Source organism: Mastigoproctus giganteus, chromosome 12, assembly GCF_048544385.1.
Source record: "Mastigoproctus giganteus isolate SK-2022 chromosome 12, ASM4854438v1, whole genome shotgun sequence".
NCBI lineage: Eukaryota > Metazoa > Arthropoda > Arachnida > Uropygi > Thelyphonidae > Mastigoproctus > Mastigoproctus giganteus.
In genome coordinates, this window is record NC_143586.1 from 155,924,573 (window position 1) to 155,952,129 (window position 27,557).

At 34.9% G+C, this 27,557-nt stretch overlaps 1 protein-coding gene across 1 annotated transcript in view; it reads left to right on the forward strand.

Annotated features, from left to right (window-relative positions):
* Positions 1–27,557, forward strand: part of Sbf (SET domain binding factor) — a 540,931-nt gene that overhangs the window by 448,089 nt on the left and 65,285 nt on the right. Inside the window, 3 exon segments of the mRNA XM_090386505.1 lie at positions 4,642–4,968; positions 9,193–9,426; positions 13,776–13,871. Coding sequence (XP_090242631.1) covers positions 4,642–4,968; positions 9,193–9,426; positions 13,776–13,871 — 657 coding nt within the window.

The following is a 27,557-nucleotide window of genomic DNA, read 5'->3' on the forward strand; positions in this document are numbered from 1 at the left end:
AGCATGTTAAAGTAATAAAACCCTTTATGAAAAGTTTTAACATATTTTTTAAAAGTTTTCCCTTTCAAACTCACACCTGAAATAATTTTTGTTACAATACACAATAATATAATTTCTCTAAGTGGTCCATTGTAAATTTGTGGCACTTATTATCCACGATCATTTTATACACAAAGAATGACCTTGCTACTTCTACAGAAGTGACCGGGCTGTATTTAAAAATGTGAACTTTTGAAATCTACTTGAAATGGAAATTCATTTCTTTTCCCATTTATAAATTCATCTGTTTTCCTTCAAGTGTGAAATCCTGAATTCTTTTCTATTTTCTTCTTATTTCTTCTCATATGCTTACAGGCATGGTTTAAATTTGTAGTTCAGCTTTTTTGATCTCTCCAACTGCATTGCTCAAAGAAAGTCCCCATGTTTCAAGTTCAGTTATACAACTAGGTAACCAGCTGAAATGGGTCTAAATGAAAAATAAATGTTTTCTATCCAAACAATCAAATCAGAAAGCATTCCCTTAGCACTATCAACAGCCACTGAATGCATGCTATCCAAGGAATCAACAAATTCTTTTATGGAATCAAAATTTTTAGCATAAAATGATGCTGCTTTGTAACCATGCTCCCCATCTGATTCTGTTCTCATGATAAGATGGGAGAGGAAAAGTAGGTAGCATATTTCAGTAAGTTGCTATTCTCAAAGGTACTTTTGACAAAATCGTTTTTATACTAGAAATAAGTTAGTTAATTACACAAAAATTCTCCCTAATTTCCTCTGCCAACCTAAATATGCCATGAGCTAAGCAAGTAACATGGATCAGATTTCAATAGGAAACTTTTAATGCTTAAGCAGATTTTACCATATATGAAGCAGCATTACTAACAAAACTGTAGACTCATTCACTATGGACCAGTTCTGGTCATAATAACTAAAAAAGAATCATTACAAAATCTTGCTATTGTAGAGTAATTCTCCTTTTCAAGGGCCTTACAAGCAACTAAATATGGGCACGATGGTTCTGCTTCTAATTTTCCACATATAAAATGTGCAATATAGCACCACAAACATCTCTAATATCTTGATGAATTTTGCAAATAATGTCATCATACATAGCATTAAGGTAATTCTTTCTCAAGGTAGATTCATCTGGAATATTTTTTTTTTTCAAAAATTGCTTGAAGGCTCAATTGTTTAACTTATTGAAAGGAATATTGCTGCTTACCAGGACAGGACACAAATCCTTTGAAAAATCACTTTTCTCTTGAAGTATGTGACATGATTCTGGAAATTTGTGACTGTTCTGTAAATTTTTCTTTATATGTGTAATGCTGTTTTCGCATGTTGATCGACCTGGAAATTTTTCTTACATGGAACTTTTTTTCTTAAACAACATAAAACACAATTATATCATCTATAGTAAAATCTTTTCTGTGATTGGCAATTCATGATTCCATACAAAGTTTAGTAACAGATTTAGTTTTTGGAATGTTTAATGAAAACATTTCATGTGATGTAGTCAATAGCACGAGAACGGATAGCAAAATAGCATTAAAACGTTTCCCACACTCATTGTAATATTATCCTGCACTAATTTAATTGCAATACAGTGACTTGTTGCATATTTCCAAGATAAATGTTTTAAAAAATGATCAAGTTAAGGAATGTGCAGTTTCGTTTGTAATATTTGTGTTATTTGTATATAATCCGAAGTCCAGTGATCACTTATTCGTCAACTGAACCTGTTACTGTGTTCAATGTTTGAGTTGTCTTTAACAAGAATGGCCATATTTTTTCAAACAAACTGAAGTCTTCAATCATTCTTTTTGTCAAGAGCCATTTTACTTGAGGCGTTGGTTGCATATTCTCTTCCTCCTACACTCTTACCCTTTCTTGTTCAAACTCAATCATATACTCACTGGTCAGTTCATCATTGTGCAATTCTAGTGTCTCCTCCATGTTACTTATGCCCACCTCATCAAAGCCAATATCATTTGCCAATTCCACAATTGGAAATTGAATTTTGAGGACACTAGAAAGTTCCTATACGTCGTTAACCCATTCTCATATATTCTATCACGCACTATTCATCTCATCCCAAGATGAGATGAATTTTTTAATTGCATCTTGGGATGGTTTCAAGATGATTTCCTTCCATGGTGCTGCAGTGTTGTTGGATTTTTTAGTATTGTGCTCTCTCCCGAACCAGTGATGGAGTCTTGCTGTCTGTTTCAGTGATACTTGTTGTATGGTCTGCTAGACATATTAGACTTTAGATGTCATTATCATCCCTTGGTCCATCAGTTGCAACAAAGAGGTCATATTTGTTTGTCCTAAAAATGACTTGCATGCGGTTTCACTCTTAAAATAATAAAAATAAATCATAGGTTTTCAGTGTTAACAAGATGGCCAGGTATGTTGTCAAAAACAAGCAAGGCTCTGTTGACGTTAAAAACATTTATACTGGTGTTATTCCAAAAATTTTGTAACGAAAAACCATTGTGTGAAAAGCATTACGAAAATTTATTCCAGTTTAATTTATCTTCTACTGGACCTAATTTAATGAAATTTTGCATGGAGCTTCATCTTAGCTCTGTACTAGAGGAAAAACTTTCAAACCTCTGAAAATTTCAGTAGTTTTTCCAGGATAGTGGAAAATATGAACATATGATCAAAGAAATTTTCTCACTTAATAAATGGGATAATGTGGACTTATACCATATCGTTGGAAAGCTAAGGAATTTAGTATCTGAAATATTAAGGAGAAATATTAAGGTTTTAAGATATAAAAAACTTTTGGAAACTGGGAAATGCATTTTTGAATTAACGCATCTGGTTTCAAGTCGCCTGGTGTTTTCAGACTGAATATAATTTTTTTTTTTTTTACAATTAAATTCTGAGGCTGGAAAACAGTCCTGCACATTTATGAAAACACTCTTCAACTTGGACATGTCATCAGATCTTTAGATAAATACTACACGAAATGAAACAACTATAAATGGTGTATTTGGTCATGAACTAAAATCTCTTCAATGTAAAAATTATATATCCTACTTTAGTCATCACAGACCAATACTTTCAGTAATTGATATATAATTATTATTGATAAAATAAAAACAATGTTATATTATTATCCATGAATTTTATTAATATCTGAAAATTGAAACATTTTTAATGACTGCCGATGACTCTTAAATGTAAAACATATTAAATATGCCTAGCAGCAGGACACGTTATGTACCTGGTACAGATTTTTTTTTTTTTTTTTTTGCTTTTTGTCTACCTTCTTGGTTGAAGGTAGAGAAGAAGCAAAAGTTTTCATATTTATCCTTAATTATGCTTTTAAACGAGTTGATCTCTCTCTCTCTTCATATCTTTATTTTGTATTTGGAATTTAAATTTTAAAATTAAAAACATATCAAAACAACAACATCTTTAATAATGTAAATCAGAAACTACTTGTATTTCCACATATGCTTGAAAACAAAAATAATGCATCTTTATTTTTGGACTCATTCAAATATCTGTCTTATAGATATGCAATGCTAAGTTTCTGAAGGTTGCCAGTATTTGCCCAAGCCAACCTCCAGTAGATCAGCCTAAACAGTACCTGTGTTTCTTTAGACACAATTTGTATATGTGCACTGTTTCCATCTGGCAAGCCAATAAATCATATGTAAGAAAATTATGCTTTCACCAGACTCTGTGAATGGATACATAATGAAATCGCTTTGTGAATCATTCATTCATACTTTGCAGATTTTTTTCATGTTGAAGTGATATATAAAAATTCTGCTGAGAAAAAAAAAAAATGACAGTAAAAAATGTCGGCAAATTGAGTGTTATAAATTTTTATTTGTAATCTTTTATGCAATGGTTAATTCATAGTTTTTTTACAATGATGTTTCTACATCATATCAATGTGGCTGGTACTATACTGAAGTGACATGGATAACTTGTACTCTTCTTTACTTCATTCATAACACTTTATATAAGTAGAACCATGATTTTATTGTATAAGTAAATGATGCAAGGGAGCGACTTACACAGCATCAGCAAAAAAAAAAGAAAGAAAGAAAGAAAACACTATTGCACATACCTGTGCATTTGTGATTTTTGCACATGTCTGTATACACATAAATATTAAATGTGTTTTAATGTTAAAAATTAAATGTGTCAATTCCTTTGAGTGAAATTAGAGGTAGGGAGAATAAAATCGAAAAATTTTCAGATAACTGGAATTTTGCTGTATTTAATATTCATGTGGACTGAAACCATGGTCGTCCCAAACATGTCCACTGGCATTGACTACTTGGCCAATCAGATAATAATAAATACTTGTGTAATGAATATGTAAAATTAAAGTATTATGTAAATATTTTGTATTTTATCGAACATACAGCAGAAAATTCTAATAATAATATCATATATAATCATTAAAATATTCAAAGAATTATATAGATAATTGCACATAAAATTAACAAAGTAGCCATAAAAATACGTAGTGTAATAAAATGCAGTGTATTACAATGCAATCTAATCTAATAATATCTGATAGTCTTTATTCATAATGCAATATTTATAAAAAGATAAAATCATTAGCATTTTTAAAATTACAACTTTCTTTTTTTCTCCTTTCAGATACATCACCAGTTTCCACTCTCATTCGAGTTTAACCAGTATTTCTTGAAGTTTTTGGCTTATCACTATGTATCATGTCGTTTTCGAACTTTCCTCATGGATAGTGAATTTGATCGTGTGGAGGCGGGATGGCTGGTGGAAGATCGTAGTTCTCGCCATCGTGGTTTAGATGGGGGTTCTGACGAGGAGACTGGATTTTCTCTAAAGTCAAATTCTTTAAGTAATTCTGTTTTCCTTGGACCGTCATTTTGGGACTATGTAGAGAAACTCTGGGCCAGATCTCCTCTGTTTTACAACTTTTGGTATATTCCTAATCAGGAAGATGAAGTAAGTAATGAACGATTTTCATATTCAATGAAGAAAAATTAAATTATTTATGGAAAAAAGGTAACATTGTCTCCAGTGGATTATGTTTTTTTTTTTTTTTAGGAGCATTAGCAACTAAGGCCATATTTCTCCGGGAATATGCGGTGGTCATTCTCTGACCTTTCCACATCCTCTGTATTTGGTGGTGACTGGCTTGAACCCCAGTCTAATCAAGAAGCGTCTGCTACACGCTGCTGTTCCTTCCCATCTGGCTACGGAGGTGCCCAGTGGATTTTAACCACCCATTTGTGACCAATTATTCCCCCATATGACCTTTATTTCTATTAAATAATTTAACATTGCTAAAGGGGGAACAAAATTTAGTTCTGAATTTCTCCCTCTCTCAGATGTGCTTTGTGTCATTTTATGTTATTTTACCATAATTGACATCCTTCCTCATTTTAGGAAGGATGTCAATTTTCTTGAGCGTGTACAGAGAAGGGCAACAAGATTGGTGAGGGGAATGAAGAACTTAAGCCCCTCTTACCAAGAGAGGCTTAAGTTCTGCAAATTGCAGTGGCTGGAGACTAGGCACCTGCACGGTGATCTGATTGAGGTGTATAAGGCCTTGAGTGGGTTGAGCTCGCTGAATTCTGATGGGATTCTTCCACTTGTTCAGATTACGAACCTAAGGGGGCATAAATCCAAATTAAGAAAAGACAGATGTAGAATAGATGTGTGGAAATTTGCCTTTAGCCAGCGGGTGGTTAATTGCTGGAACAAACTTCCATCTGTTGTTGTGGAAGTTGATAGGTTGAATAAATTTAAGGAGGAACTGGACAGGCATTTGGAGGAAATGGTGTGTTTTTTTTTTTTTTTTGGCTGATGCTGCGTAAGCTCATACACTTGCTTTCTTGCATCACATGCCACTACTACTACTACCACCATTTTGCAGTAATCATTAGGATGTCCAAAAAGTATGAAACCATAAGAAATTGGTTAAAAGTAATTTACAATTAAATTAATTTTTAATTTCCAGGATGATGAGTTGGTAGGAGGGAACCAGTACAGATCGCCAGATTTAAATTCACTTGATTTTGTTTTTGGGAGATGGACTACATAAATTTATGAGTTTACAGGATGAAAATTTCTCCAACAATAAATTGAAGTGTGCAAATCCATTGCAGCAGACATACTACAAAAAGAGTTCAGAACAACACGAAGTTTCAATTACAAACATGTTACGAGCCAAAGAGTGAACATGAACAAATTTTGTAAATAAGGTATTTTTCTAATGATCTCAGACTTTTTGGAACCATATGGGAAATGTGTTATTTTTTTTAAAAAAAAGTATAATTTTTGTATGTATATGCCTACAGCCATTAGTACACAATAGTCCAAACAATTAGACAACTGCTGATAAATATTATTTTTCCAGAATGAAAATATACTTTGATGCATATTTGGGAAAACATTTAATCATTTCATTTCATATGTAGAACTATGTTTTTCATGGACTCCTAGTGGGCTCCTAGGAGTACGTACATAGACATGTTTTTTGTCATCTTTTGCATCTTAGTAGTAGTGTATCACAACAAAATCTGAATTAAAAACCACTGTCTACTTTTGAATTCAATAATTTCTGCTCTCTTTTAAAAGTGTACATCGTAATTTTTTATTACATTGCACTGTGAACTGTAAAGAAAGCAGTAGACATATTTAGTACTCTCCTATCTAGAAGGTCCCACAATCAAAACTTGCAAGAATAGGTGCAATGTGACATTGCTCTTATCGATGCTGTACATGGAAGGCTCACTGGAATAATCAATACATTTCAAATAACATGTTATTTTGTGTATGAATTGTCTTGAAATTTGTCCAATATATACTGCCAAAGTATTAAAACTGTGTTTCCAACTAATAGTGAACACAGTTTTAATAGGTGGCAGTAAAAAATTTATTTTCAAAAATAACTTTTGTGCCGAAGAGGAGGAGGTGCACATCATATCTCATAGTCCTTGTCCAATTTTGACTTACAAAAGTTGAAATTGAAATATGTCTGGATTTCCGATCCAGAAGTTGAATTCAGTTAAGTGGTACATAAACAGATGCGCCGTAAAGAAATAATGATGATACACTATGAGGATCTACTTGCAATGAAAGTTGACTGTTTTAGTATGACCTAGAAAGTGGAAGACAACAGTCCCCCAGGCCAAAAAAAAAAAAAGTCAAAATCAAAAAATGAAAACTATGCTTCTTGTTTTCTTTAATATTAAAGGAATTATTATGGCTGAATATGTTCCTCCAAATCAGACTGTCAGTCTAATGTATGACATTGGAGTGACAAGGCTGCATGAAAAAAATTCAGAGGAAGAGACCTGAATTGGAAAAGATAGTAGGATGCTCCATCAAGACAGTCTCCAGCATACATGCTCTCTGTTCACCAGTTTCTAATAAAAAAAAAAAAAAAAAAAAAAAAAAACAAATCCCTGTGTGTAAACTGCACCTGCTTGCCAGACTTAGCTCCTTGTGACTTTTTCCTCTTCCCTAAACTGAAAAGTCTACTTAAGGGAACCTATTTTCAGTTCATTTAAGGCATTCATAAAAACAACCAAGTCTTAAGAGTGCGTACAGAAGATGACTTCCAGAAATGTTTCTGTGCTTGGAAGAAACATATGGAACAGTGTGTACAAGCTAAGTCAGTTATTTTGAAGGCAATATTAAATATTTAATTATATTTATTTTATTGCAACACTCTCATTATTTAATAGCCACACCTTGTATATATGTTAACATCACATTATATCATGCACCTTTATTCTGATGTTATATTGGATAATATGAACAAATACCTTTGACAGCTGTCTTGTTATCCAAAAAAAAAAAATTTTCTTGTCTACTTTACTTCACACTGCAATATGGAATAAGAGAAATTAAAGCCATAACCAAAGCTATAGAGAAAATCAGCATAGCAGTAGGCATTTTGTACACAAAACAGCTGTACATAATTTCTTATGACTACTTCAGTTAAAAATAATCAGTAATCTAGATCCAAATTGAAGACCATGCTGCAGAATACTAAAATTAATACTTGTAACAGATATTTTAATTATTTTTTTTGTTGTTAAAATATTACACTGCATCCACTGGAGGATTAATTAAAATGGTAAAAACTTACATAAATTTGAATTATTTACAGCACTTGGAACTTCTGTGGAGTTAGCTCTTAAAACCAGAGAAATTTTTGTGCATTACTGAACATTTGCATTGTATTATAGCAAGGCAGCTCTGTAGGGTGTGTACTTTATAAATAAATAAAATAAAAATGTTTACTGTAGTATAAAATAAATTAATATATTCACAACAGAAGAAATAATTATTCTAATAGCAGTGACACACATTTATGTTTTATTCCACAACACTTTCCATGCTTGTTATGATCTGCAAATTTAGCATTTCCCTGATAGGGAAAAGCACTGTTAGTTTCTGTAAGTGATCAAAGAGAAAGTGGTGATCCTGTTATTTTTAATATAAGATAAGGAAAGCATAGTCTCAGTTTTTGGATTGGTCATGGTATTTGTTGGAGAACTGTTTTTGTGAGTAATCAATTTACTTTAGGTATGTGAACTGTAGCTGCTTGTTGGGGCTGGGTGGAGTTTATATGAATTACACAGTTTATGAAAGACTTCTGTGTAAATTTTACCATTTATTCTTTTTAAAATTACATTTTTAAAAATTTAGTTAAATTAATTTCTTCTTGCTATATATTTCAATGTTGAATTAGTATTTCTGATGTAGCTGCTGAAGGTACCTACATCAGAAATAATAATATTGAAACACATGATCAAAACAGTACTATAGAAACATTACATCACACATTATATAAAGATTTAATAATGCTAAGAGAACTAATGGTTATTTATAAGGTAACTACCATGTAAATAACAAACAAATCAATTTTGGGATAGTGGAGGGGAGGACATTTCTTATGTTGCAAGCTGCCCTTTAGCTCTTCTACTGAAGCTTGAAGTGAGTCCACTAGATAGTAATATGAAATATAATTTCATATTTACTTTTGTTTTTATGATATTGCGTAATATTTTCCTTTGCTTCACAGAATATTTCATTGGTAGCTAATTTTCTATATTCATACTCAATTAAATCTCAAATTTAAGAAATCACATTAAATAATTTTTACATTCAATTAGCAAAATACTGTAGTTTTCTCAATTTTTATTTTCATAGGTCCTCAGACCATACTCCAACATATCTAATTTGGAGATCTGGGACTACTATTTAGAGGAAGAACTAGCTCATGGACCATCTTATGATCTAGAAATTGTTGCCATGGAAAAGCAAAAGGAAGAGGAGTCTGAAGCTGCAGATGGAAATGTGAGGCATAGCACCAGAAGAATTGTTAATAAATGCTACGATACTGTTTCGTGTATTCAGCCAGACATATTTATACAAATGTTGGAGGTAAAATACCTTTATGGATAATTGTAATTAACGTAGATGTTACATAACCCAGATAACTATCGTTCTGACTGAAATTAAAACTTCCTATATAATATCAAATTTTACATTATTAACTCAGTGTATTATTAGCTCTACATTTCGTTAGGATTATCAAACCATGATTTGCCCAGGAAAACCAGTATCTGAAAGACCCTTTTATGTTCTCGCATTTATCATGTCTAGAAAGTATGATTTTCCAGAAACTGTGATTTCTGGAAAATCATAGTTTCAGTGACTTCACTTCACTGAAAAACAGGCTTCTAGAACACTTCCTTGAGTTCTGCCAATGATATACAGGATTTTTCCAGCAGGGACAAGGCAGTAGTTGAGCCACATCTTGAGTACTGCATACAGTCAGTTCTGCTATAACGCAGTACGTGTGTTTCTAAAAAATCTCCGCATTATGGTATTTCATGCATTAAAAACAATAGGGCTTATGGAAAAAAATAGGGATAGGGGCAGAGCACTCAAAAAAAAATATTGTCTGGTAAGTAAAACACTAAAAAAAGTTATAAACCCAATAAAATTGCTAACACAGGTTTAAATATCGTAAATTTCTAATAAATAAATAAATAAATATTACTGTAAATATAGCATTTTACCTTGACAGTATATGTTTTGCTTGATTGATATTTCTTCACTGACATTCTTTTTTTTTTTTTTTTTTTTTTTTTTTATTGTAAAATTTAAAACAGTAAAAAAGATAAGCAATCAATAATGACGAACATGGGATGCACAAATTGCACAAGTGAAACAAGTTTACAAAGCTTAAAAAATAGGAATAAAGAGAAGATTCTGAAAATTTATTTGTTTTTTATGTGATTGAAGATTTCATGGAAGGGGAAACACATTTCACCATAATACCGTAAAAACCCACACAATTACAGCTATCAGTATTATTGCAAATGCAGTAAGATCAAGTTTACTACCCATTTATAATTAGATTGCACTAACTGAAAAGCCAAATAAACTGGAAACTGCAAATTGTTTTTATTGTTTTATGGTATTGACCTCCAGAAATGTGCTCCTCCACTTGTGCTATCCCACCTCACGAAATTTCTGTTCGAACAGAAAAATGTGATTCCTGAAAACATGAGTCCACCTACAGTTCACATGTTATCTTGTGAATACAGTAAATGGGAAATATAGTTATCACACATTTAACATATTTTTAAGCTTCGTAAACTTGTATGTATTGCTACGCAGGTTGCTATTCAGCTTGGTGCCAAGTTTTCGTTCACCTGGTGTTACTTACAAACGAAATCGTGCATGAACCAATGCAAAAATCGCGTTATACTGCATTTTTCACTAATATATCAGTTGCTTTGGAGAAAATTCACATTGCGAAAATCGCGTTATAGCAGATCTGACTGTACAGAGTCTGGAAGCATCGTTTTAAGAAGGATGTGAATATGTTGTAATGGGTGCAGGGAAAGCAACATGATTAGTTAAGGATACAAAAGAATATTCTTATCCTGAAAGACTTCAGTTTTGCAAATTTCAGTATACTTGGAAACTAGCAAGATCTGATTGATGTGTTTAAGGCTTTAAACAGATTGAGTAAACTAAATGCTGATTGCATCCTTACTCTGCTATATACTAAAATTGAAAAAGCAATTAATGTTGTGGGACAGATGTGAAAAAATCGCTTTCAACCATAGAATAATTGATTGTTGGAACAAACTTCCATCTGGTGTTGTAGAAGTAGGTAGTTTGAATAAATTTAAAGAAGATTTAGACAAATTAATGGAGATCAACAGGTGAGGTGGGCAGGTTTTAGCTTATACTGTATAAGCCTTGCTTCCTTGCATCATTTGTTGCTACTGATGCTAACTTTTTATTGGAGCAATTAAAATTTCAATTGTTATTTAAATGGAAGTTCATTCTAACAATCAGTTACTCTCTGGCTGGAAATAAATTTTTGTGCATCTATCCTGCAACCGTCCTTTTCAATTTAAATTTATGACCCAGTGTGTGTGTGTGTGCGTGTGCGTGTGTGTGTGTGTCATCCAAAAAAGAGTACTGATACCATCAGCAATTAGTTTACTCAGTTCATTTACATCCTTAAACACTTCAATCTGGTCTCCTTGCAAGAAATCTAGCTTACAGAACTCAAGTATTTCTTGCTAAAAGGGCCCTTTTTTTGCTTATGACTAATCTTATGGCATTTCTTTTGCACCCATTCCAAAATCCATTTTAAAACAATGTTTCTAGAACTCTACTGCACTACTTAAAATTCCTTTATAATGAAAATGCTTCTGTCACTGCTGAATAGAACTTCTAATAAAAATTTTACCTTGCCAATTTCTTCTAACAGTTGAAGAAATTCTCTGAAAAAAAAAAAAAAAAAGCTTAACTTTATTTTATCAATTGAGCACTTATTAACTTCCTGCATTTTTTGTAGACCTCACCTCTGAAAATGACTGTTATTCACAGTTTTAAAGCCATCACTTGTATCTGTGTATTTGCACCCATCAACAGTAGTTATTAAACAAAATAACATTAGATGCAGTGTGTTTCTTTATCAGTTAAAAAAAGTTTAAACAAAGAAGGCATCCAAAGTTTCTACAGTAACCAATATGATATGTATGGAAAGAAAGAAATAATTACCAGATTTCTGTTTGTCCAGTTTTAATGTAATTTGGGTTACCCCAGCAAATCTGTCCTTGGGAGCCAAGTTGTTGCACATAAACAGACAGCATCATGATTGTGTACAGATTTGGCATCAACAACATTGGGGCTCTTGATCCATCGTGCATGGTATCAAACGTGTAGGCTGGTGGAGGCGGTTGTATGGTGTGGGGGCATGTTTCATTGGCAGGAACTTGGACCCCTGGTGCATATGGAACAACGTATCAGTGGTCTCCACTGTCATCAACTGCTTGCTGACTGTGTACACCCCGCTATGTTACACTTTTTCCCAAATGGTTATGGCATCTTCCAAGATGACAATTCACCGAGCCATCGGGACTTGTTGTGCAGGAATGGGTTGAGGAACACAGTTCTGACTCCCAGCATATCGATTGGCCTCCAAATTCCCCCAATATCAATCCCATAGAGCACTTGTGGGACATTATGGACAGGCATCTGGATACACCAATCACCTCCATACCTGCATTGCTGACTACGTTACACACAGCTTGGTTGGCCCTACCTCCCGAATGCTTCCGACATCTTGTTGAATCAATGCCACATCGGATAGCTGCTGTACTGAGGGCAAAAGGAGGACCTACGAAGTATTAGGTAGGTGGTCATAATTCAGTGATCACTCAGTGTATATGCTAGAAAAAAACCTGGGAACATGTGAAATCAACAAGAAAAATTGGTTTAGAAAGTGTTTACATCTTTAGTATTAGTGGAAAATTATGCAAGAAAGCAGGCTTATAAAGCATCAGGAAAAAAAAAACTGTGTGCTTCACCCATCCATACTTTCCAAGAGTTTGTCTAGTACTTTCTTGAATTTATTCAAACCACCCACTTCCACAACAACAGATGGAAGTTTGTTCCAACGATCAACCACCCGCTGGCAGACCTGTAAGCTTGACTTCTGTTCCTATGAAAATAATGGAGTCTGTGGTTAAAGAAGTATTGCAAGAGTATGTTGACAGGAATTGTTTATGCAGAAATCACACCATGGATTTGTTTAGAGGACATCTTGACTGACCAATCTGCCTATAACACAGTAAGAAAGAAACTGAATGCAAAAAATTTTATTATCTTATACTGAAACTGCTGTACAAATTGGAACAAGTGGTATGGAGACAAGTTACAGCTATGGGTAATTGGAATTTGAGTGGCAGAAGACAGAGGTTGGTTATAAATGAGCATTGCTCTTCTTGAATTAATGTTATTAGTGGAATCCTCAGGGTTCAGTGCTAGATCCTTACTGTTTTCAATATTTATTAATGATATTGATGAAGGCATATCAAGCTTATTATCTAAGTTCACAGATTATACAAAGGTTGTCAATGTGGTTAATGATAGCAATCAATGTATGCTGCAACAAGACCTAGAAAAATTGGAAAGTGGCTGAATGGTGACAATTGAAGTTTAACATTGATAAATGAAAAATATAAATAAGAAAGCTTATTACCACAAATAAAGTTTAGAATTTAATTAATTAACAACGGAACATTTTAATAACAAATAAATTACAAAAAAAAAAAAATATATATATATATATATATATATGCAGAAGTGCTACACTGAGTTTGTCTGAAATATTTAAATAACTAACCTCCCCAGAAGAATTCCAGGAATGTGATCTACTTGTTTAATATATTGTGTTTAATTTTAATTTTTTGGTATAGGCAGTCCATAGCTTGGAAACAGAATTGGGTCATCTACCTCAGAAGTGGCATGTTTTGTGGGATAAACTGGAATTGCCAAATTCAGACTCTCTCACCGTGAGTATATTTTTATTTTACATTGTGCTTAAGGGTCTAGGGAATATATACTCTTAACATAGGCTTACATTGGCTTTGGGTTCTGGCTAAGTATGTGTCCTGTAGTAATTTGTGTATGTTGAGATCAAAAATCACATATCTTTCTCTCTATCACATACAGAATTTTTGCAAAACAATATAAACGATTGCTGTTATAAAGCTTGTGCCCTATGACCTTCCCTTTGTTTTAATTTTTAAAATATCAATAACTGGCCTTTAAGCCAAAGTCATATCTTGTCTTTAGTTATGATTTCTGCTGATGTTAAAAGAACAAATAAAGATTGTTGCTCTAAAATGCAAATGTATCTTTATTTAATATGTCAGTAGTATGTTTAATATTTTATATAATATTCACAAGAGCCTTTGTTGTTAAAAGCATTATTTCTCACTCTTCATACTATTATAACTCATGCAACTTCATTATTGTAGTGTGTACTGGAGTGTATGAGGGATTATTGTAACAGCTCCCTTGCATGACAGGTGCAATTGCTGTCAATAAAAAAAGTTAAAACAGTTCTAGAAAGCAGTTAAAAAAGGGAGAGCAGAGCATAAATTGGAATATAACAGCTTAAAAAGAAAAAAAAAAAGCTGTTATGCAAGAAGCTGTTAGTAAATTGATAAGAGGAGTTTACCTCAATATAGTACGTGGAACACTTCCGTATGATACCCTCCAGAAATTAAAACGGAAAAAACGAAAAAATCGACAACTTACCGGTACATTAAAGTAAAATATAAAATATAAATAATTAAAGTGAAATATAAATAATTAAATAATCAATTTAACACAATTCAAAATCAATTCAAAACAATTAAAATTCAAATTAACGCAATTAAAAGAATCTAACGAAAAATATTCAAAACTCCTCTTATCAATTTACTAATATTATTACCAACGTAGAACATATTGAGTAATACAGCTCTGATTCATACTATCTAAGCAAGAAGCTGTTATAAGTTTAAATGAGTTATAAAGCAATAGCACATTTCTAAAGTTAATGTTAAAGTGTATGCTGTTTTATGTATATGAGGTGTGGAAATAAAATTCCAGGACTGGTGCTGTTGCGATCATATTTGATGAGTTTGAAAATAAATGGAAGTGGTATGTTGTAGTTCAAACTTCCTCCAACAGATCGTGGTACAGAGATTGTCCATAGGCTGACAGGTTGCAAATAACAACCAGTTTTCTTAGTAACTTTAATGTTTAGTGTCAAGATTTTGCAATAGCATGATGAGGGAATATCAAACTTTGATTTAAACTGACAAAATCTGCAACAGAAATGTAAGAAGTGTTAAAACTGTTTATGGTGATGAAACATTATGTTATGCTAGTGTGTTTGATTGCCATAATTGGTTCAAAGATGAACTTGAGAGCGTTTGCAATGACCCAAGAAGTGAGCATCTGTCAACCTCTCAAATTTAGGACACACTTACAAAACTTCAAAAACATTGTGGCAAGAGATCATCGTTTGACCTTCAGAATGATGGGTGATGAGTTGGATATGAATAAGGAGACAATTTGTCAAATTCTGCATGAAGATTTAGGAAAAGGAACATTTGTAAAATTTGTGTTGCACAGCCTCACAGGTGAGCAGAAGTAATGAAGAGTATCATCATGCAAAAACTTCATCCAGAATTGTCAAGACAATCATAATTTCTTAGACTGTATTATCACTGGAGATGAGTTTTTGGTATTTTACAATATCCAGAGACAGTGTCAGAACATTCAGTAGACTTCAAAATCATCACCATGATCTAAAAAGCTTTGTTTATGGAAATCCAGGATCAAGACTATGCTTACCATGTTTTTTTGACAAAGCCGGCATGATTCACATGGAATCTGTACCTGACAGGGAGAGAGTCAGTGCTGCGTTTTACATACAAGTGCTTCAAAGGCTATTGAAGTGCATGTCACGGGTGAAGCCACAATTTCAAGAGAAAGGCAGCTGGTTCTTGTTGCACGACAGTTCCCTCACCTATTGTACACTTGTTGTGAAGACATTTAAGAAGAAACATAGCAATCTACAGATCAATCATCCACTCTACTCTCCTGATCTAGCACTAGCAGACTACTACTTCTCCTTTCCAAAGGTGAAAACTGCCCCCAGAGGAATGATTTCAGTATGTTGAGGATATAAAAAAAAATATAATTGCCAAACTAAACATTGCTTCTTTGGATGCCTTCACTGACTCATTTCAGAAGCTTTAAAATGGTGTAATAAGTGCATTCAGTAAGGTCGTAATTATGTTGAATAAAAATAAAATAATTTTTGAGCTCCTTTACTTTGTGTTCTTTTTATTTCACTAGTCCAGGAAGTTTATTGCCACATCTTATATGCATTGAAAGAAATATTTTTGTAAGTGTTTTTAGACTACAGAGAAGAAATCTGTGAACCTCCCGCATATGGCAAAAGAGGTATGTGTTAAATGTAATAAAAAACATCACACACCTAATGAAGTTCATTACTTTGTTGGCTGAAACGCACTGAACAGAGGCATCAAGAAAAGATAGAGCAATCTGAATGGCTATATTTTTTGATATACTGGGCTGGCATTTGTGAATTTGATGTCATTAAGCACATAAGACATGGGAGTTTTTAACCAGTTAGTTAGCTAGCTAGGAAGACTTTTACGGATTTCTTGGACAATTGTTTTATACAGCATCACGTTTGAGAAGCAGCCAAAGGGAGTAATACTCTTGATCTCATCAGCACTGATTATTCATGCATTAAGAATTTGCAGATCAAGGAACCACTAGGTAGCAATGATCACAATGTACTGATGTGGGATTTACTTAAAGATATAACTACCATCAGGGATAAAGGAAAGGGATTTTGCTTTCATAAAGGTGACTACAGTGGTCTCAGAGTTTGTAAATTCTATGACCAACAGCAAATTCTAATTCTGATGATTCAAATTCTAAATTCTGATGTTACCAACAGCAAATTCTAAATGTGAAACATTCAAGAAATTAATCTTGGAAGCTACCAGGTTTTACTGTTCAAGGTTTAGGCCTAATGGATGTCAGATGAACTAATGAGACTCGTGGCAGAGAATCAAAATGAATGGGATGTGTATAAATTGTCAGGTGACACACAAGCCTATGGTAAATATAAGATAGTCTGTAATCAGGTCACAAAGCAAATTAGCATTAGCAAAGGCACATCATGCAAGAAAGCAAACTTATATAGCATCAGCCAAAAAAAAGAAAAAAAAAAAAAAAAAACTTTTTTCACCCATCCACTCACTCCAAATGTTTGTCTAGTTCTGCCTTGAATCTATTTAAGCTATCAAATTCTACAATGACAGATGGAAGTTTGTTCCAGCAATCAACCACCCACTGGCTAAAGGCGAACTTCCGCACATCCATCCAACGACTGTCCTTCCTCGATTTGAATTTATGCCTTTGGAGGCCAATCGATATGCTGGAAGTCAGAACTGTGTTCCTCAAACCATTCCTGCACAACAAGTGCCCAATCGCATGTCGCATTGTCATCTTGGAAGACACCACTGCCATTCGAGAAAAAGTGTAGCTATCGTCAACTACTTGCTGACTGTGGGGTGTACACAGTCAGCAAGTAGTTGACGATAGTGGAAACCACCGATAGGTTGTTCCATATGCACCAGGGGTCCAAGTTCCTGCCAGTGAAACATGCCCCATATCATACAACTGCCTGCACGTTTGATACCATGCATGATGGGTCAAGAGCCTCATGTTGTTCATGCCAAATCTGTAAATGACCACGGTGTGGAGTAAATAACATGACTCATCCAACCAGCTGACTTCTTCCAGTCTTCTAACGTCCAACTTGCATGCTCTTTGCACTAGGAGAGGATGCCATAGGAGTCATCTGCTGGTATAGCCCATACGTGCGAGCATGTAATGCATGGTCATGCCAGATATTGTTCCGGGTTAGCCTATGTTGTATTGGGTAGTCAACTCTTCAACAGTGCTGCGTTTGTTTGCCTATATGAGTCGTCGGACCCGGTGCTCACCTCTACATCAACCTTTCTCTGACCTTTGCAGTTTTTCCATCTGATCGTTGTTTGACTATTTTGATGCCAGTCCCGGTACACCTTAACTACGGCGGCTCTCAAACGCCCCACCAGTTCAGCCCTTTTGGGAAATCAAGGCACCAGCTCCTCGAGCACCCACAATCTGTCCTTTATCAAAGTCCAATAAATCCTTCCTTTTACCTATCGCACTCAGAATTTTACTATTTACTGAACCACTGATACCTTACCTATGCTACGTAGTCAACTAACTGTGTGCTCTCATACCTCACATGGTCAATTGGTCACATTCAGTTTCCATAGGGGTGGTCATAATTCAGGGATCCCTGTGTGTGTGTGTGTGTGTGTGTGTGTGTGTGTGTGTGTGTGTGTGTGTGTGTGTGTGTGTGTGTGTGTGTGTGTGTGTGTGTGTGTGTTTAAATAATGGCTTAAAAGTTAAGATGTGATAACATAAAATAAGAAAAAATTAAAAATAAATAAATATTAAGCTATCATTAGAGGCAGCAAAATGCACATCCTCCACATGATGCCCAGATATATCCAATAATTCAAAAGTAGTTCTTTTAACCCCTTTTTGGTGATATTTCACGTTTTTCAGAACTGGTACCTTACTAGAGGGGTACCGCTAAATTATTTTTAAATTTTATATCGGTTTTATTAATTGGATTTAAAGTGCTAAATTATATAGGGGACTTTCAGCTACTGTTTATGTCTTATTACCTTTACTTCCCCCTCCCTGTTGGTTTATTTGATTTTACGTTATTTTTATGTTGATTTTCGCTCTACAGTTTTTGCCATACTACCGGCTTATGTTTTATTTTATTTTGTTTTGTTTTATTTTGAATTATCGGATATATCTGGGCATCATGTGGAGGATGTGCATTTTGCTGCCTCTAATGATAGCTTAATATTTATTTATATATTTTTTCTTATTTTGTTATTACATCTTAACTTTTAAGCCATTATTTAAATATATATATATATATATATAATATTAAAAAAAAAGTTATATGATGATTATTATAATAACACAATTGTAAACAAAATCACAATTCATAATACAAATTATATATACTTATACAGGGTTATTCAAAATGAAGTCCGGAGTTTCAGAATTTTTTTTGGGAAAGCACATGTCATAATCATTTGTAGCCATCTCAAAAGAATGCATAATATCTCAAGTTTCGTTCCCACACTCACGGTGTTCGATATGCTGCACGGCTAACCACCAGATGGCATTGGACGCATACCATCGTGCAGTCATTCGTTTGCCTGTAACGCCAGTTCTGCTTTGTTGCGACATGGCTTCAGAATGTAATGAGAAAGCTTTGACTGTGTTGGAGTTTCATGTAAGTAAATCTGTTACCGTTTCGGGCAAAATTTAAGAAAGATCCGCTGACGGACAAGACAATTAAACGATGGTATATGCAGTTTAAGGAGACAGGATGTCTGTGCAAGGGAAAAAGTCCCGGTCGCTTGCCCGTATCAGATGCTAATGTGGAACCCATCAGGGAAGCTTTTCTAAGGAGCCCAAGGAAATCCACTACGAGGGCAAGCAAAGAACTTCACATCCCACAAACTACAGTTTGACGTGTTTTGCGGAAGCAATTACTAATGAAACCATATCATCTAACCCTGTTGCAGTCTTTGAAACCAGATGATCTGCACACGAGGAGTAACTTCTGCACTGCACTGCACTGCAGAGCCGCATGGAACAAGATGACATGTTTGCTGACAGAGTGATTTTTTTTCTGATGAATCGACCTTTCATTTGTCGGAGAAAGTGAATAATGTGCGATTTTGGGGGACATCAAATCCGCATACACATGTGGACCATGAGCGGGACTCTCCAAAAGTAAATATCTTTTGCACCATATCTCAAAGGAAAGTTTATGGTCCATTTTTCTTTTGTGAAAAGATTGTAACTGGGGAGATTTATCTTGATTTATTACGCTTATGGCTTCTACCCCAACTACAGGACAATAGTGCGAACTTCATCCTACAGCAAGATTGTGCCCCATGTCACTTCCATCCCATAGTCCGGAATTTTTTAAACCGCCATTTACCGCAGCGATGAATCAGACGTAGGAGTGCTGCAGATCAGCAGATCGAATCCTGGCTGCCTCGGTCTCCTAACCTAATGCTATGCGATTTCTTCCTGTGGGGTTTCGTAAAGGATAACGTTTTTGTGCCTCCCTTACCTGCGACTATACCAGAACTGAAAGATCGGATCACCAAAACCATTGAGAGCATCACTCCTGACTTACTAAGCCGTGTGTGGGAAGAATTCCTTTTCCGAGTTGATGTCTGCCGGATCACTAAAGGCTCTCATATTGAACATTTATGAGGTATGTAAAAAAACTTCATTACTATTCTTGCATTCCGGAAATATTTCTTTCTTCCTATGTCTGCTCATGTGTGTACAGGAATTGTTTGAAACCCCGGACTTCATTTTGAATAACCTTGTATAATAAATTTATTCTTATAAACATCAATTATAGATCAACACAAAATTAAAAAGATACCATACACCTTTTTATAATGAAATAAATATATAAATTAAAAAAAAAAAAAAAAAAAGTTTAAGTGACTTAAACCCAAATTACGTGGCACCCCTCAAATGTTGTTGTGCCACCCTAGGGTGCCGTGCTACTCCTGTCGAAAACCATTTGCTTAAATAAATTCATGGAAGAAGTGGAAAAACTTTGGGTGCAAATAGATGGTTGAAATGGGAAGTGTTTTTTTTTTTTTTTTTTTTTTTTTGCTTATGCTGTATAAGCTTGCTTTCTTGCATCATATACCTCCACTAATGCTAATACATCCAACAGGAAAATTCTGTAAGCAAGATAGAATAGACAACTGGCATAGAGTGGCAGTTTTTTAACAGTGTAGCATGAATTTAAAGTGAGATTTGAGTTGACAATAAGAAGTTAGTTTATTGAAGAATCGTTATGAATTTATTTCTTTGGCAGAAATAAGTTCATAACGATACCTCAATATCTTGCACATGTACAAGAAACAGTTATTTGTAGCCCAAGGAAATCTGCAACACCTAGGTTTAAAACAAACACACACATTAAGCATTGTTCAAAAAACTGTTTCCTTACAAAATGTGGCTGCAATAATCCCTGGCCAACATAGACAAAAAAAGAAAAAGGTAATTTTCTCTTTGTGGTTCATTTCATCAATATTTGAAAAACAATGCAACTGTTATTTTCTACATGTGGTTCACTTATGAAGCACAATTCCACCTCAAGTGGAATTGTGCTTCATGAGGTCAATATGAGGTGTGACACAAAAGTTAATGACTCGAGGGTAGGGTACTTATAGAATACTGCGGGTTTCCCACTACAAAGTAATCCATCCCTTTTGGGCTCAACATATTGATTAGTGAATTTTCCACTTGCAGCATTCCCTGAAATCTTCCTTTTTCAGGGTTTTCTGAACATTCAGCATATTTTCTTGAATCACTTCAATGGTATCATACCTTTTCCTTTTGAGTAACAATTTCATTTTGGAGAAGAAATAGAAATCATAAAGGAATAAATGAAATAGTTTAATTACACTACCCAACGATTTTCTTTTTTCGTCATACCTCTGGAATGAAAGTTGGTTATTCTGAACAAAATTAATATCCTGATTACAAAAATATCAATATTTTACTTCTGTCATGTCTGGCTGTTGCACGACTATCCCACAAATACAGGAAACAGTATTTAGTGAAACCACCTTGCAACCCAACAGGCAGCCCAGTCACTTTGAGATCACCACAGATATTCCAACCATAGTCATTTTAACGTATAGCAGCAAGAATCTGGGACATACTGTTGTAAGTTTCTTTCAAACTTAGCTTTGATGCATCAATGAACAAATGCCATTCAGAGGTATTGTGATCAATGTTCAGTTCATGCATAAGACCAACGACGTCTTTGCAGACACACACGTTGTTTTCCATTGCAAAATATCGTGAAAACTCTTCATTTCGCTTACGGTATATTGTAATGTTTGTACCTTTGGCGAGTAAGTTCCACTGTTGTAGTCTGGATCCGAGTAATTCGGCCTTCTCTTTGGGTAAGCCCAAGTCTCTGATCAGGTCGCTTAATTCTTCTTGTTCAATGTACTGTGGGGCCTTTTCTTTTTCTGGCCCATAGTCCAAATCATGTGAAGTACATGGTTCCGCAACATCTGGTAAAATGATTTCTTCTGTACCTTCATCACTACTTCCAATACCCCAAGATTTTGGTGGCACAGGTTCTGGCAGTTCTTTACTGTGTGGCACTGGTCTAATTGCTGATGGGATATTTGGATATTTGATGCAGTGCTTGCTCTTTTTGGAAATACCTTTTATTTTTGTCATGCAGAAATAGCAGTCGTCGAAATGATTCTTGGGCTCATGCCACACCATAGGGATGGCAAAAGGTAATGCTCTCAGCTTGCCATATAACCACAGCCTTAACTTCGTTGTACAAATAATGCAATAGATATGTGGAGCCTGCTTTTTTTCTTGGTCGCTGATCTTGCAGCCGAAGTACAATGAATATGCAACTTTTGTGACATTGTATATTTTCTTCCTCTGAGTTTTTGGGATTAAGTGTCCACAAACATAGCAGAAGTTGTCTGGGTGATTGATGCAAGTTCTGTGCTTTGTCTTCTCCATTTTAACAATGCATTAACCTAAAAACAGTAAAAGCAATTAGTAAATTTGAACATAAGGTGAATTCTTCTGGCATAGTTTATCATACACTATATATTGAACAGTTGAATGGTGTAATAAAATTAATAAAAATAGTGACTTGTCCGGAAAAGTGCATCAAAATCAAAATATACTATATTGCAAGAACAGTAATGATGTACTTGCTTAACTTTTAGCCCAATAAACAAAACCAAACAAAAGTTAATAAGTTTAAAAATTGTATTTCAAACAGTAATGATATCTTTGTACAGAATCCAGTTATCTATCTATGTCTTAAAACTGAGACGTGATAGGAAATTTTTATGATTGATTTTAAATTCTATACATAAAATTTGACCAGAAACAACCATTGATTTGCTGGAGGTTTTTTTTTTTTTTTTTTTTTTTTTTTTTTTTAGGAGCATTAGCAACTAAGGTCATATTGCTCCGGGATATGCGGTGGTCATTTCCTGACCTTTCCGTATCCTCCGTATTTGGTGGTGACGGGCTCGAACCCCGGTCTAATCAAGAAGCGTGTGCTACGCACTGCTGCTCCTTCCCACCTGGCTACGGAGGCGCCCTGATTTGCTGGAGGTAAAAATCATGTTGGGTAGTGTTATCTTTACCAAAAATCCAAAACACATTTCAAAAAGGAAACTTATAGACCACTAAGCTATGCACAGCACCGAAGATAAAACTAAACTGCGTGAGAAAAGGTCTATTCTTTCTGCTTTTGAAAACAATTAGCAACAGTGCCCATTTTTATGGAAGTCATCCTTCATTCAAAAAATATTATTATGATGATTAATTCTGGGAACAACTAGTGGTGCTCCGCAGTAATAGTTAATAAATGTCTGAAGAGTGCGTCAGTATTTTTCTGTTTCTGAATTAAAGTGAATTTGTGAAGTTTTTTTTTGATAAATAATTATAATTGAATGAGATTGATTATCTTATTTTTTTTTATGCTGAAGAAGATGAACAGTAACTTTTATTTTTTGAGTAATTAGTTATTTCACAATTTATTTTCATTACATACTTGTATAACTAGTATTTTAGAATAGGCATAAGGATGTTTATAACAGTTTCCTCAGATATGTCATATTCCCTAGAAATTTTGGACACCTTTTAACATCTGTCATTCAGCGCAAGGGTTTCCACAGCTTGGCACATTTGTGGAGTGGTCACTGTCACAGGCCTTCCTGGATGTGGATCATTGTTAATGGACTCTCCACCCCCCCACTTGAATTGTTTAGACTAGAATTTCACCTGTTACTCTAAAGGTGCACTGTTGCCATATGCAACCACCATCCTTTCATGATTAGCCTTTGTCCCATTTCCTTCTTTGGTGAGAAACTTTACTGAACGATGCTCCATTTTCAGCAAATCCATAATTTGATACAAGTGTCTTCCTTCTTTCAATTACAGCAGCACAACCTGAAAATATAGTGTGATCAAAATCAGTATGAATCATTGAAATATAACTATGGGAAATACCTTAGGTAGATAATTTATTGAACGCCCCCCCTTGTAAAAATATATAGACAAAATTATATATCTCAGTTAAGCATATAATTATGGCTGCAAACAAGATTCTTAACAATAGCATTGATGACTCTAGGCTATTGGTGGAGCTGGATTATTCTGTATGCAGACTGCACTAAAAATAATTCATTTCTGTGTGTTAGGTATATGGAGTGCAATAGTCTTATACTAAATTTAGCATACTAATGGACAAGACATCTATTTGCTTTCCTTCAGAAAGAGATAGATGCTCCAGAGAGTATTATATCTGTGGGTCCTGACTGTAACCGAATCATCCATTACTATTCCAAGTGATTTTCTTTCAAATGATCTAATTCTAGGGGTTGATAATCACTAGACTCTGATTGCATTGGTTCTAAATGAGGTAATTTGGAACCAGAAATAATGAGATCAACAACATGTTTTTTTTTTTTTTTTTTTTCATGAAAACCCCAAACACAAGAGGTATTAGAATCTATAGTACTTACTACCGTGCTGGGTTGGAGGTTGAGAAGATGAAAGAAGATATTTGATGACATTAGATTTGAACTTGTGTAGACTCTAATTTTCAGGATATGCATATGAAGGAAGGTTGTTTCAGAAAACGGCAGTTGAATGAATAAATGAGGAAGATGAAAAGTTGGTTCTGTGAGTTTGAAGTTGGACAGTAAATGGACGTTGGCTGGTGGCGGCAAGTGTTCGGATTGTTTTGAAAGAGAGAGCGGAAATTATAGAAGCCAATTCAGAAGAACAGTGCCCATGGAAGTATCTGTAGAAAAAGCATGCAGCAGAAACAGTACGTCTATCAGACAGTGAGTGAAGAGACCGTTAGAGATGAATCATTAATTAACCTAACTACCCTCTTCTGTATGGAATCTAGAAGCCTGAGGGAGGTTTTGGGTGGCACCCCCCCCCAGATGTGAGAACAATATTCCATGGTAGGGTGGAGTTGCGATTTGTACAGAGTGAACAGCTGTTTGGAAGAAAAGTAATGCCGAGAGTGAAAGAGAAAACCAAGTTTTTTAGATGCAGAGGAAGCAATATTTATAATATGCTTGTGCCAAGAAAGATTAGAAGTCAGTGTAATTCCCAAAAGAGATATATCATTTTTGCCTATAAGCATAGGAGCAGAAGAATCCTTTTTGCAAGATATAAGGCAAGACTGAGTTTTAGAAGGATTGAAATCAACTAAGTTGTCTTTGCCACACTGGAGAATTACCTGGAGATCAGCATTTAAGGAATTGGTAGTGAATATTCGAGAAGTTGAAGCTGATTGAGCAAGGTAAGGTTTCACAAAATGGAAAGTGGAACGCAATGTGCTATCATCGGCAAAACTATGGATAGGATTTCTGGTCAATCGAAGAAGGTCATTAATATACAAGATGAAAAGAGTGGGGGAAAGAACTGAACCTTGGGGGATACCAGCATTAGTGGAGAAGTTAGAAGACAGAGAGCCATCTACCATCACCCTCAGTGAGCGATCAGAGAGAAAACTGGATAACCAATTACAAAAAACAGTTGGCAAACCATAAGATGAAAGCTTGTTTAGGAGACCTTTATGCCAAACACGATTGACAACCTTCGAAATGTCAAGAGCAACTGCTTATGTTTCACCGAACTTTTCCATTGAAATTGTCCATAAATGGGTAACATAAGCCAGAATATCACCAGTGGATTGACACTGACGGAATTCATACTGGCGATCATTGATCAGGCGGAAGGTTTCTAGGTAGTTTAAGAGTTCGCAGTTAATTGATTTCTCCATTACTTTAGAAAGAGTAGAAGTAATTGCAAAGGTACGATAATTGGATGGGAGGGATTTGTCACCCTTTTTTTAGGAACTGGCTGGATATGAGCAAATTTCCAAGCAGAAGGAAAAACACCTTTGGAAATAAGAAAGTGAAAAAAGGCAGTAATGAACAGGAGTAAGTTCAGGAGCATAGGTTTTGAGAACAAGTGGAGAAATACCATCAGGACCTGGAGCTTTCTTAGCATCAAGATTCGTCAAAATCCTTCTGACATCCTTTTGACGGAAGACCACAGGAGGCATTGAATGGAGCGTGTTGGGAATGGTGGGAGGTGTTTTACAAAGATCATTAATACATGAGTTGGAAGAAAAATGGGATGCTAGCAGGTCAGCTTTATCCTTGGCTGAAGTGACAACAGAACCACCTGGTTTTAACAGAGGTGGGATCAGAGATTAACAAAAGTTGCAGTCAATAGCTTTGGCAAGAGACCAGAATGCTTGGCTACCATTAGGGCAAGAGCAAGTTTTCTACTCTTAGCCTGTTCAAAATCTAGTTTGGACTGATTAATAACTGCTTTACAATTGTTGCAAGCTTTAGCGTAGGCACAAAATGAAACTGAAGAATTGGAAACAAGCAATTACGATATGCAAAATTCTTCTCTTGAACAGCCTTAGCACATTTATTGGAAAACCAAGGTTTCGAAAAAGGACAAGATTTTAAAGTGGAGTGTAGAATAAAGGATTCCACTCCTGAAAGAATAATTTCACTGACACGATCTGAGCACACACTGACATCAGAAGTTTTGAAACAGTAATTTGACCAAGGAAAAGAAATCTCGCATGTCATCCCATTTTGCATTCTTGTAATGCCAAACAATATAAGGTTGGGAATAGCCATGAGATAAATGCTCCATTGGAGTAGAGACAATCACCAAGTTGTGATCTGAAGTGCCTCATCTGAGCAAATTACACGATCTGAGCAAATGTTGATATCAGAAGTTTTGAAACAATAATCCGACCAAGGAAAAGAAGAAATGAAATCTCGCAGGTCATCCCATTTTGCATTTTTGTAATGCCAAACAATATGAGGTTGGGAATAGCCACGAGAAGAGACAATAACAAAGTTGTGATCTGAGGTGCCTAAAGGACTACTCACTTCGACCGTGTACTTAGAAGGGTTGTTTGTGAGAAAAAGATCGAGCGTGTTGGCTGCATGGTTAGGATTGTCAGGTATTCTTGTAGGTAAATGAAAAATCTGTGCAAGGTCATTAGTAATTGCAAAAGCCTCAGCATCTCGACCAGCTGGGTTGATGTGACTAGAAAATGGAAGCCAGGTGGAGTTGTGAACATTAAAATCAACAAGGAAAATTACCTCACTGTTAAGAAAGTTGAACTGGAGAAACTCAAGTTTCAAAGAGAGGAAGTCAAAGAGTTCCAAATGATTAGTGGAGTTGGTAGAATGGTAGAGACAACAGATGAATTTTACACAATGAGGTAGAGTGATTTTAAGCCAGAGAAGAAAGAAAAGAGGAGATTCCAAATTACCAAGTCTCTGACAGGGAATATCAGAATGGACATATGCACAAGTACCACCTTTGAGGCAAAAGGAATCATACAGCGAATAATTTGGGCAACTGAGATGAGCAGTGGTTGAATCAAATGATAACTGAGATTCTCTCAGAAAAGTATGTGGGGT